Source organism: Triturus cristatus, chromosome 6 (genome assembly GCF_964204655.1).
Source record: "Triturus cristatus chromosome 6, aTriCri1.1, whole genome shotgun sequence".
NCBI classification, from domain to species: Eukaryota; Metazoa; Chordata; class Amphibia; order Caudata; family Salamandridae; genus Triturus; species Triturus cristatus.
The window spans coordinates 1,004,711,002-1,004,723,620 of record NC_140589.1 but is presented as its reverse complement, the minus strand read 5'-3'; the positions used below and the strand labels follow the sequence as shown (position 1 = coordinate 1,004,723,620).

General features: G+C 40.6%; 1 protein-coding gene across 1 annotated transcript in view; it reads right to left on the bottom strand.

Moving 5' to 3' along the window:
* Positions 1-12,619, bottom strand: part of SYNE1 (spectrin repeat containing nuclear envelope protein 1) — a 1,959,630-nt gene that overhangs the window by 626,827 nt on the left and 1,320,184 nt on the right. Inside the window, exons 92-94 of the mRNA XM_085611789.1 lie at positions 10,229-10,396; positions 7,352-7,513; positions 5,994-6,188 (exon numbers count right to left, since the gene is read on the bottom strand). Of these exons, the coding sequence (XP_085467915.1) occupies positions 5,994-6,188; positions 7,352-7,513; positions 10,229-10,396 (525 nt within the window). The remainder of the gene's footprint in view (positions 1-5,993; positions 6,189-7,351; positions 7,514-10,228; positions 10,397-12,619) is intronic.

The following is a 12,619-nucleotide window of genomic DNA, read 5'->3' as shown; positions in this document are numbered from 1 at the left end:
ACTATCTGCAGGCAGGACGAACGTACATTAGGCGTTGATTAATTAAACATGGCAGCCAATCGTATCTGGTAACACTTCTGGCCGAGCGGGTAATACTAACGGCTACTAAAATAAAAGCAAAGGACTACGCCCCTTAGCCACTGATTACGACTCTGTCATTCGGTGGCATCTAACGCGGCTTTCACTCGCAAAGTAAAACCACAGTTCCCGTCATGCTGTGCTGCCATCAGGAAACCGTGCACACTTCGCAAGGACTGGGAGCAGGTAGGACTGTTTCTTTATACTATCATACCCTGCTTGTGCTGTTCTTTTTTTTTTGGGGGGGGGGGGGGCAGCAATGGGCTTGTTTGTGGTTATTTAGACTTAAGAATGTATTCATAATGTCCCGGTCGTGTTGTCATGCTGCGTGCATGCAAAGTCCTGCAAGCCGTATCCAGTTCCTAGCACGTTCTACTGTGAACATGGAGGTTTCTCTTCATGTAAGTGCCATAAGAAACAGTGCTCACAGCCGGTTGGGAAGAAAATATTTTTCAATTTTTCTTTACTTATTGCATCTTGCCCCGATCTTGCATCTCTTCTGCCCCATCCCATGTCATCTTCCTCAGCATTGTTTATTTAACGGGCTGCAGACTGGACGGAAGTCACAGAACATGAATGAGGCAAATATTTAATAAACAAGGTGGCAGGCAATCATCTCTGGTTACCCATCCTTTCATCATGCCTCGATCGTTGCGTCTCTTCTGCACCTTCTCCTGTCGTCTTACTCACCATTGTTTATTTATATAACGTAATACTTGTATGTGACCTTTTACTTAGTGCTGTTTTTTTTAGCAGAAAATAGAGCCAAATCTACTTGCAATTGGATTCGAACTATAATCTCCGGATTTTAAGGTCTGCATCTACACTCCATTCTCCCTAAACAAAGCAATCCAAAATGACACTTGAATGCCAGTAAGGGTATCACAACTCATTCGATTCTACCTCCCAGCCTGCCCTCTCCACTTTATATTTGCATCTGCTCACTATACTGGTCCTGTTCTCTGCCTTCACCAAACAAAGCCTTAATTATTATACTAGGGTGGCATTAAGAGTACTAGAATCTGCTCATTTCCAGTTCCCGTCGTTATATTTCAGTCTACTTTCTTTGCTGGTCCTGCTAGTTATTGTAGGCCTCTGTAGCTTTTGTGAACTCGTGTGTGATATATAATGTTTTGTGAATAGTAGGCATGCTTCGATTATTCCCCCCATGTGTGTTTCTTCATTGTGCTTGTGCTTTGACTTTACAACAATGTGTTGCAAGTTTAGTTTTCTTCCGAGGCTACATTTAGCATCACTGCATTTCATACGCAACTCTGGTGCTTGCTTCATGTTTAAGAGTAGAACTGAAGTATGGGCAAATAAAGTACACAAGTCGGGTGACATGGTGTGTGTGTTTCCTCTCAACTGATTGAGAAATGCCTCTTGCTGGTATTTCTGCTTTATGGCATTGTTGTGGACTCGTAACGAAACATGCGGAGATTTATTGCTAATGAACTCTAGGCTTTTGGGTTAAATGTGTGACACACTAGAAAGGTTTGGATGCTAATGGCCAGTTTTTATAGTTTCTAATACTTTGCGTTAACCCACATCTTGGCAATTCAGAAATGCAAAAGTGTAGTACAGAGAGATGACGCATTTTGTTAAGAGGACCACAATTTTGGCACAGAAGTGAAGATTAGAATTGTGGTCTGCTACTTCCAGAACTGACGACAGAGCCGTCCTTTCTCTTTTACTGTTGCCTAAGTGTGTGGCAGTCGGTCTTCTGCGTCATAAAGTGACAGAATGATCTACGAAGGGAAAAGCATCTTGGTAGGACATACCTCGCTCATGGAAGCCATTGTAATTTGTAATTAAATAATTTGCCCTTCTTGCACCCTGTGTTTGCGATCTGACGCTGGCTTTCTCTGTGCCTTTTTTGGAACAGATGAACAACGCAGGCAGCGAGGATTGGAGACCACTAGCCTGCCTCAATGGCATTTAGCAAATCGTTCCCATATTTGTGTAATCAGTGGTAAGTGTGTACCTAGCCCTCTATGAAGACCTGTCATTTAGCCACGCTCATTAGCTTGAGCAAGTGTTGGTAAACCTCTAGAGAGGGTGCCCTTTGAGGGAAGCAGCTTACCCCAGCAGGTACTTAACTTTGGCACAAATTGCTTTCCAAAGGCAAAACACGACTCGTCTATACAGGTATTAAAAGCCAACCTAAAAAAAAGCTTCTGATAAATGGAATGTCACCAGATGCCTAATAATCTCCTCCCTGTAAGGTTCCAGTTCTGTTCTCCTCATACATCTCTCTCCTACCACTTTTCTCTACCCCTGCACATTGAAGTAGATTGCTCTGGTTTATGTTGTGCAAAATTAATCGAATATGTCCCACTTTGGTGTGGTGGTTTTGTGAGCAGTCACTGGACTGCTAAACCAGTTGACCCACAGTGACCACCAAACAGGCTTCACTTATAATTGGAAACAGTCTGTGCCTCATGCCCTTCTCAATCCTGAAAAGCACTGCCTGATCACTTTCACGGCCGCTTTGATGTCCTCAGTGAGCCGCGCGGCCACTGAGGACATCAAAGTGGCCGCAAACGTGCACACCATTTGCCACCCCTTTCCTGCTTGTTTTAGTTATAAACTAAACTTTCACGTTTCCACGACGATGTGTGAGCCAATAACTTGCCAACACAATTCAATACCGCGACGCATTGCAACCTCAGTCAACAATATATCACCACAGTAACACAACACAGTGCACAAACACCATCACAAAAGGAGGCACAAGACCAAACAACACCGTCCGTAACACAAAATACCGTCACACAAAGAAAAAAAACACCACTATTAACAAACATTAGCATAGCCAATGGCAGGCAGGCTTACCCCATGGGTATTTTTTTTTTTAGTTGCAAGCATATGCAATTGGCACTTAAACATAGCCACCATACTTCTGTAGATTATATTTTAAATGACCAAAACATTCATGGATGCAGCTTTTTTCTTTTTAAATAGTGACAAAAATTATTCCAATCGCGCCAGGCGGGTACTCGCAAGCATGCGTGCTATTTCTCAATACACTGTCCCTTCAACTCAGTCTGTGGAAATTGTCAACTTAGAAAGAAATGGAAACGAAAACATTTTATGCTCTCACTCCGCTGCTCGGCTCTTTCTTTGTGCATCGCCTGTCTTCCCCTCCCCCCTCATACAGTTGGTACTAAAAATAAATTTGTAGACCAGCCAGCAGGCTTTTAGTCACAGCCTTTGGTTTATGGTGCAATTAGACTGGAAATTGTCGTTTTCGTGTTTTGGACATTATCTGCCACGAAACAGCAATACTAAGGGGGTAAGGCTGGTGACAGGGTTAGAGTTTAACATATTTGGCTCAAAACGGCAGAAGCTTTGGTTTTCCAGTTACTAGTATTGTATTTTACCATCTATCGTGCAGTTAATGGTGCATTTATTTCTACTAGCCACTCTGAATTATTCGTCTGCTCTAGTCACCTGACCTGGGTGAAAGGGCTGCACGTGCTCTTCTCCTGGGAAAGAGGCTGGACTCACTCTGAGAGCCCTGGTAATAGTAAACGAACGATCTGTGTTGTTGCTGAGGACTCCCTGCTCTGTTCTGCTTGTCTTGAGGAATGTGCTTCCTTGAGATAAGCACAAGTTTTATGGGACCCTTTGCTCGACCCGAAGAATTCCTTGTCTTTGCTTTTGAAGTGTAGTGGGGGGCGAGGGGTTTATGACCCCTCTATCTCTTTGCTTAGCAAACTTTTTGCAGACGTGAGCTGCATCTGGTGTCACGTTAGAAGTTCTAGAGCCCAGATATTTACTGTTTGCGATAAACAAAAAAGGCTTGCATTTCTGTGAGTCCAAATAATTTCTGATGGCTTATTGCCTGTTTTCTCCGTTGATGTGGGAAAACATTTTTGGGAGGCTACTCCTGTGAGAACCTGGATATTGTTGAAATATCCCTTAAATCCGGTTTCTAGTAAAGACAAGCATGTGCAATGCAACAGGTCTCGCATTTACACAAGTTTAAGCTATTGGCATTGTAAATGAAAATGCCTTTTTATTTAACATAAATAAAAGGCATTGTCATTTACAATGCCAATAGCTTAAACTCGCGTAAATGCAAGACCTATTGCATTGCAAATGCTTGTTAAATGATGTTTGTATTATTTTGCTGTAGTGAATTTGACCCCCAAAAATATATGCACTTTCCTCAACGTTTCTTAGACAGAATTGAGAATAGTAGATCTGACCAACCCACAGTGTGTATTTTTCCCACTGTTTTGACACTCTAGAAAGAGAATGCGATCCCCCTCCACTCTCAATGTATACCCTTTACCCAATGTTTGTTAAGCTGGAGTGAGAACAGAAAATCTGACCCCCTCCCTCACCCAATGAATGAATTTTTTCCTAACATTTGTTAGACTGGAATTAGAATAGTAAATCTGACATCTGCCACCACACTAATGTATAATCCCCAATGTTTGTATGATTGCAGTTAGAGTTGTGTATTTGAATAGTTTTTTAAAATCATTTTCTTAATGTTTTTGAATTGGGGTATGGTCACTATTTGTTTGCCTAAATGTGGATATTTTGAGGGTTTTTAATTTAAAATATACATTTTTATAATTATTCTATTCCTTTTTATTATTTTTATTGTTTTGTTTTTGTCAAATTAGTAACAGTTTATAGTTATGTGATTTAGTATTTAAAAATATTTGCTTTAGTTAGTTATTATTGAAAGGTAGTAGTGATAATTTAATAAATATAAAACACATTTGTAAATGTTTCTAAACATTATTAACTGAAAATGTTTACATTGTTATATTAGTGAATATAAATTAATGATAATGTATTGTTTATTTGTAAAATGTATTTATTTGTATAATAAATATATTTTCATTCATAATTAAATATTAGAATTGTTATATATAGTCATTTATTTTAGTTTCATGTGTTTTAAGAATAGAATCAAATGTTTAAAGGTTAATAAAATAATGCCTATTTGTATTTTGTAGTTCATTTTTAAACATATACCTTTTTTTAAAAACAAATTGAAATTTCAATAAAATTACAATATTACATAGATATATATTATAAATATATATACTTACCAATGCAATGCTGATATTTTGTCCATAATATTTTTATAGTCTATATTTTTGCACTTTAAATGGATGAAAAGTTGACGTTTCGGTTGCCACTCTATTGACAACTACATTTTTAAACACAATATAATGTGTGATCATTATTTCGTCATACAATGAGCCTCTTCAAATATCTATAGTTCCCTAAAGCCACTTGTTTCTCCCAAAAACCTTTAATGGCATATCAAACGCAGCTGCCAAACAATCTAAAAAATATTTTTTGAAATCTCTTCTCTTCTCCAATATCACTTTGATTGTAAAGACCCTCGTAGTCCAGACAATGTGTCTGCTTACATTCCTCTGTATGTCTGCTTGGGATCTCACAAACTGCATTGTACAGCTGACAAGACACATACAACATACAGCAGACACACACACACACACGCAAGTCCTGCAGCCTTTAGTCAAAAGTGCTTACATAAATACGGGGCAAAATCAAAAACCATAAGGTGCACAGAAGTGAACTTTTCCCTGCTGAAAACTATCCCTCAATAATGTTCTTCATTCACTTTGCTTTGTTAGGACTTTATCACCGAAGATACTTTGAGAACAACAACTGTCAATTGGTGGCTAAATTCTAAAATATTATTCACTTTGGCAAGTTCAAAAAACCTTGAAAGCATTTCCTCTCAGAATAAAAATAAAAGCAGGATTGCATAAGTGAACATTTTCCCCATGGTAAATCCTACTTTTTACCTTCAATGACTGCCAGTCAATGCTCAAAATATTAAAATAATCCAAAGGCATCAACAGTGCTGAAAGTCTGCAAAATTAACGAAACTACTGGACTTCTTTTTCCGTTCATACCTCAAGTAACTGCCGTTTCCCTAGAGCTTTCATTCGGATTGTGGCCATCCTCTCTCCCAGTACAGTGAGTGTGGACTGCAAAGCCAACTGGTCAGCTGTGTCTGTGTCCAGTGAGGTAGTGACTAGCTCCTCTGCAAAGGAAGTCTGAAGCGCGCTGATCTCATCTTGCAACATTAGGATCTCATCCATCAGTGCCTTCAGAAGAAATACAAGGTCACAGTAAAACATGCTTTACTTTCGAAACAATGTGCCCAAGACTAAAAAGAAGAAATTACAACTCACTACAGAATTACGACTGACTTTTCGTGAAAACACGGTTAAACAGTTAACACATTAAATCTTTCCTCAATGCAAACACAAAATTTCGAATTTATTCAGGTTTGATTTTAGAATGAGTGTGTACAACAACAAAAGAGAAGTCTCCAGCTTGGTGTGCCTCCAAGCACCAGCCAAAGACATGCACACAAAGGATATAAAAGAAAGTTTCATGCTTCAGATAACACTGACCATTTCAAATAGAAGGAAACAAAATATAGAAAGAAGTGGGAGCAATGTATAGCTACAATGAAGCAGGTCTGTCCTATCCACGAAATACTGCTTGAAGCGAAAACAGGAAATAGGAAACTGGACAGTATTGCAAAAGCACTAGTATTTTATGAAGCCCCATTCTTTTACACCTCTTGACAGTAAAAGCACAGGTTGGGCAATGTAAAATTTGCTGTGAAATTAAAATACCATTGGGCTCAATTACAAGCCATCTGTTAATTTACAAGTAGCCAGTGACAAACGTTACTGGCCTTGTGAGAGTTATGAGTCACTGAGAACACTGCAGGTATGCAGGTAAATATCTTTAACACAGAGACTCCACCTGCTGAAATCAGATGGATTTTCCAGGTGAAATACTGGATAAGAAATTAGGCCTAACCAGAGGAATTGAGAATGGAGCTAACAGTTCTCCTGGCACTTCATCATTTCAGAGTGGACTGTCAGTGTACGAATTTACAATAATTACTAGCACCATCTCGCCCCTGATATTAATAGCTATGTGTCGTGGGTTACTAAGGACTTCCTAAAGATGTTAACTATGTTGAAAAAACCAGACCACCACGCACAACTGCAATGGAATATTTTTTACGTATTGAACAGTGAGGCAACTGAGAAGTGTCATTCTGCCCCTGAGTAAGTAAGGACTCAAACACTTAAGAACCTCAAGTACCCAAATACTGCACACTATTTCCCTCCAGTGCTTATCAACACAGTGTTTCAAAGTGGAACTGAAATGACCTACCTTGGTGTATAGCATTAATCCAGTGCTACAAGGAAAATTATTCTTTAAAATGGAAGCCACTCTTAGTTACCTGATGTTCTGCCATCAGACTCTCTGGGCTCTTGCCGGACTCCACGGTCTCATTCAGCTTTCCTTCAATAGCCTCCATTTTTGTTGTTACAGACTGAAGAGAGTCTTGGTATCGCTGCTGACGCTCTAGAGCCTCATACAATGTGCGCTGCTTTTCACTTATCTAGAATGAAAACAGAAACATATACTGTAGTCTGCAACTTAATGTGGTCTATGGAGTTGTAGCCATCTTTTCAATGACAGGAAAGCAGGGTTGCAGCTATCTTTAGCACAGCTGATGCAAAGGTGGTGGGGTTCAGGGTGTACATGTTCACCTAATCCCAATTAAACCTGTCTTTTAGCACCCAACCGAAAAGAAGGGGGCACTAAGATTACTTACAGTACGGCCCAGGGAATACTTATTAAGCTACTAAATGTAACAGGGGAAGTTTCACTAAAGAACAGAACTTAAAAATTGCAAGGCAGAAACGCACATAAGACCAACAGTGCAAGGATTTTAGCAACATAATAAAACTAGGAATTTTAAAGGTGGGTTCTCCACAAATGTGTCAATTGTTTTTAATTACCCAACACCAGCCGTGGCCTGTGAAGGTAAGAGTGGTGGGACGAGGGGGCCGGGTGGGGGTGAATTTCGACAGACGATGACGAGGGAAAATTAAATAAAAAGTATTTTCCCCCCGTCGTCGTCTGTTTAAATCTCCCCCCCCCCCCCCCCCCCCCACCACCACTTCTCCCACCGCTCTTAACTGCATGGGCCGCGGCTGCTCAAAACAATATATTAATTTCAACAAATTACAGAAGATAAAAGACTTTTAGACCCCTAACACGATGTTGGTCAGAGTTGCCTCCGATCGACACTGTCTTGGTGTGGGAACCAACCGAAAGTAGTTTGGCGGTTCCAAACACTGTATTTCGATGCGACCGCACGTGCTGCGCTCGCAAACTTCCATTTCTCTGTGGGAGCTTGTGCCGCGGGTGGAAGCCACCCGCAGCACAAGTTACAATAGAGAAAGGAAGTTTGTGGAAATCCCTGCACCATGTGGCCGGCACTGTGAGTGATTTACAGGGGGGCACTATAGGTGCCCCCTCTGCCCTCAATGGGAGGCAGCAAGGAGAAGGGGGCCCTGCTAGGGGCCCCCAAAATTACTTGATCGGAAAGCCTGACATGGAAAGCCTGACGGAAACCGACATCATAATCCCAACGGCAGAAACACCATCTGCATGGGATTATGTTTGGTTTCCGACTGGCCGACGGGCTCCATAAGCCCATTGGAAGCCAGCTGGAATGACCGGCCGGTTTGAATTCCGACCGCCATAATCCTAATATAGCGATCGGAATTGATTCAAAGGATGTCGGTCTGAAAGCTCCGACTGGCCGACGGGCTCCATAAGCCTGTTGGAAGCCAGCCGGAATGACCGGCCGGTTTGAATTCCGACCGCCATAATCCTAATAAAGCGATCGGAATTGAAACCAAGGATGTCGGTCTGAAAGCTTTTGACCTGTAGTCGGAGGCTTTCCGACTGACATCCTAATGATGGCCTTAGTAAACTAAGCAAGAAGCTAACCTGTTAGGTTGCTAATTACACACAGATCACAGGTGAGTGCTTAGGAATGTATCTATCTTGCAGGTTTAACAATCCCCTGAACACATTAGAAGTCTTTGGTTCAGGTGTAGTATACAAAAGATAATCCTTTATTAAAATGGAAGCAATTTCTAACAACTTATAGAGAAACATGATGTCATCAGTCTAAAACGCCTGTAACAATAGTTATTGTATAAACTAGAAGTTTGAGGCAATGTGGGCCCTTTTCCCTATGCCTAAACTATAATTCTGTGCAGCAAATGCCCAGAAGCGGACACAGCATCAGAAGACCAAATACACTAAGGGGGTGATTACGAGTTTGCAGTGGCATGGCAGCTACCGCCACACCGGCGTTCTGGTTGCCCTAATTTGAGTTTGGCGGGCAGCCCGCTGCAGGCCTGTTGCGTCCACCGGGGAACCACTATTCCCTGGCAGTGTTGCATTGGTGTGAGGCAGTGGTATGCTGGTGGTGTGGCTGCAACACCACCAAGCATATTGAGTTTCCTCACTGCCAGCCTTTTCAAAGCGGTGAGCATGCCATGAAAAGACTGGCGGTGAGGCAACTAATGGGGGCTCTCCAGGGTCCCCTGGTGCCTTACGCCATGGGGATGCATGCAGGGGGGCACATGTTGTGCCCCAAGTGTGCATTCACCCTTTACTGCAGAGTCCTTTGGCGTTCCCATTGTAGTGCCTTTTTCATTGACACCGGCACAGGATTGCTAAAGGACCACCCACCAGACCAGGAGAAAATTTATTTTCTGGCTGGCAGTCTGACTACAGGTTTGGTGGTCCTGGAGCGGGCCGCTGGCATGGCAGCCAGCTCCAGGGCTGCCAAAAATGTAATCAGGCCCAAAGGCATTTATAAGGATGTGAATTGGCTGATAAGTCACTGTTCTACTTTGTTCAACATCACTGCTGTTGAGTGCTATTTTTTTTATTGTAAAGTACACTATCTCCTTATAGTGCAGAAGCACTACATGAAATTGGTAAATACATTTAAAACAAATTTAAGACTTATTGTGGCCTATTCACAAAGGCATTTAAGAGTACAAGAAGGGGTACTACTGTAGGACTACTTTATGTGATCTTAAATGCATTTGTGAAATAGACAAAAATGTGCAAATAGAAAGGGCTGGGACCTCTTTGCAATTTTACTACTATTGATTTGGACATTTAGGGCACACTTTACAAAGGTCTTAATGAGTGTATGAAGTAGAACTGCTGAAGTACACATAATTAACTTTGTGAATTGGCTTCAAAACACTACTTTTGAGTTATCAATATTATGACTTACCACATTCTTCAGAGTTTCCCAGGAACGCTGCAGGTCATCCAGTTTCGAGCTGGTAGCTGACTCAAGCCTTGGCTCATAGTGGTCCTGAATGGATGTGGCACTGGGCTGAATTCTGGCTGCATCAGTCTGCAATTGTTCAGCAGATAAGGCTTGGTAATAAGCAATGTCCTACAAGCATGAAGCACAACACAGCATTTTCAACAAATATAACAATGACTTAGGGACAGCCTCAGACTCTTCTGCTTGAGAACAGAATAAGCCATGAATCGGACACGGGTGTAGGAATTACTTCCCAAAAAATCATTCGCTTCACTGTTATCAGCTGCACTTTTTGCAGCTGTTACGTCAAAATACATTGAATGGGATTCTTGGGAAAATGCAGTTCAGTGAGTCTAAAACATTTTTCATTAACCCCCAAAATAATGAAATAATTTATCATACACTATTTAAAGTCCACATGAATGAAAAACTGAATATTTATATTTTATCATTTTTGTTTTTATTTGTTGTGTGGGGCTCTTTAATGATATTTTGAATTTATTTTGGCATCTGATATTACATTGTCTTCTTTAAAGCATTTTCTGCTTTTCTTCATTTGGTTCTTGGTTTATGTGTTTTTTGCTACAGGAAAAGCACATTGGAAATTTAAACAAGATAAAATATTGCATTCGTCAAATGCAATATTCAATGTATCTGGCTCTTTAAATCCCCACAAACAACTATAATTCAGGGACTGTTTAAGTATTTAAATGGGTACATCACAGGAACCCAGCCTTAACTCACTGCTGTTATAGTAACTGATAACATTGCACAAGGTCACTACATTTTTTAAAAATATTGAAGGCCTTTAGTAATTGTTTGAGAAATGCTTGCCACAAGGGGACAACAAAACACTCGCAGTGTGGTGTACAATCATCTAGTATATAAAAACTCATTGTAACAAACATATATATATATATTTTTTTATTTGAAATGTTTTATAAAGCGCGAACAAGACCCATACGGGTATCACAGCGCTGTACAGAAATGGCAAAAACAAGGGTAACAAACTCAACGGGACAGTAAGTGAAGTTACAACAAAGGGGGAAACAGAACCAGTTAAGAGTTGGGGGTATCAGAGGTGCCCTAGAGCACGAGAACAAATTTAACATACCAGCATACAATAAAGCGCTCCCATATAGTACAATAAGAATCAGAATATTAACAAAACAAGAGCATGAGAGCAAGTTGATGCTGTTAAAGTTCGTTTAAGAGTAGCCGTTTGACAAGTTTCTTGAAAGATACTGTGGAAAGATTGGATCTGATATCTCAGAGGCAGGGAGTTCCAGATTCTTGGAGAAAGACCGGTGAAAGTACGACTGTAAGATCTTTTCTTTTTGAATCTTGGTGGTTTGAAGAGTAGGGTGGACGTACTTCTAAGGTTCTGGCCAGAGCCCGAAAGTTCAAGCTTATTTGCCAGGTAGATCGGAGTGTTGTAATGTATGGATTTATGGGTCAGGCAAGCTATCTTGAATTGGATTCTGGCTTCAATAGATAGCCAATTTAGTTGCAAAAGATCAAGGGAGGTGTGGTCATGCTTTCTGGAGCCAGTGATGAGTCTAGCCAATGTGTTCAGGGTAGCTCTGAGTGAGGCCAAGCTAGCTTTGAGAAGTCCAGCAGGGGTCACCAGACCATATTCCAACCTAGAGATAACCAAGGATTGAACCGCCGGCCTGATGTCTTCTTGTACATACTTTGCCTGTTAATAGGTTATTAATGTTGCTAACTAGCATTTGCATAGTGCCCTAATTTAACATTGCATCTTGTTACTTGAAAATATTGTGCAGCAAATTAATGTGGTTACATTTAAGTTAGATATAATGCTAGAACTTAGCCAATGAAAGCCCTTCTCCCATGTTTATAATGTTGTGATAAAGGAGTAAATGCCATGGCACCTTTTGATGCATACATTTTATTTATGTATTCATTTATAATTTTATATAGAACACATTTAGGCGCATGAGAGCATGTCCCACAACACAGCATAACTTATACAGTTAACAGAGAGTAGAAGGAAAAGAATGAATAAAATGTGCAAGAAAAGGCATCAACAACCTGAAGAAAGGCAGGTCTCCAAACTTTTGAGTAAGCTGCAGTGCAATATGACAATCAACATAAATAATAATGTAGGACAGGATGCAAGCAAGGAACTACATAGACACCAATAGGTAGGGTGGGGGGTTGGTGCCCATACAATTCTAATATAAGGGTACTAACAATGCAGTATCATCATGATAACACTGTTCCAGAGGCAACAGATAACTAGTGAAGGAGAATGTGCAGTTAATATACAGAGATATTTATAAGCAACTGAGTATGCTATAGAGCATCCAATTGATCTAAACAGGGGGT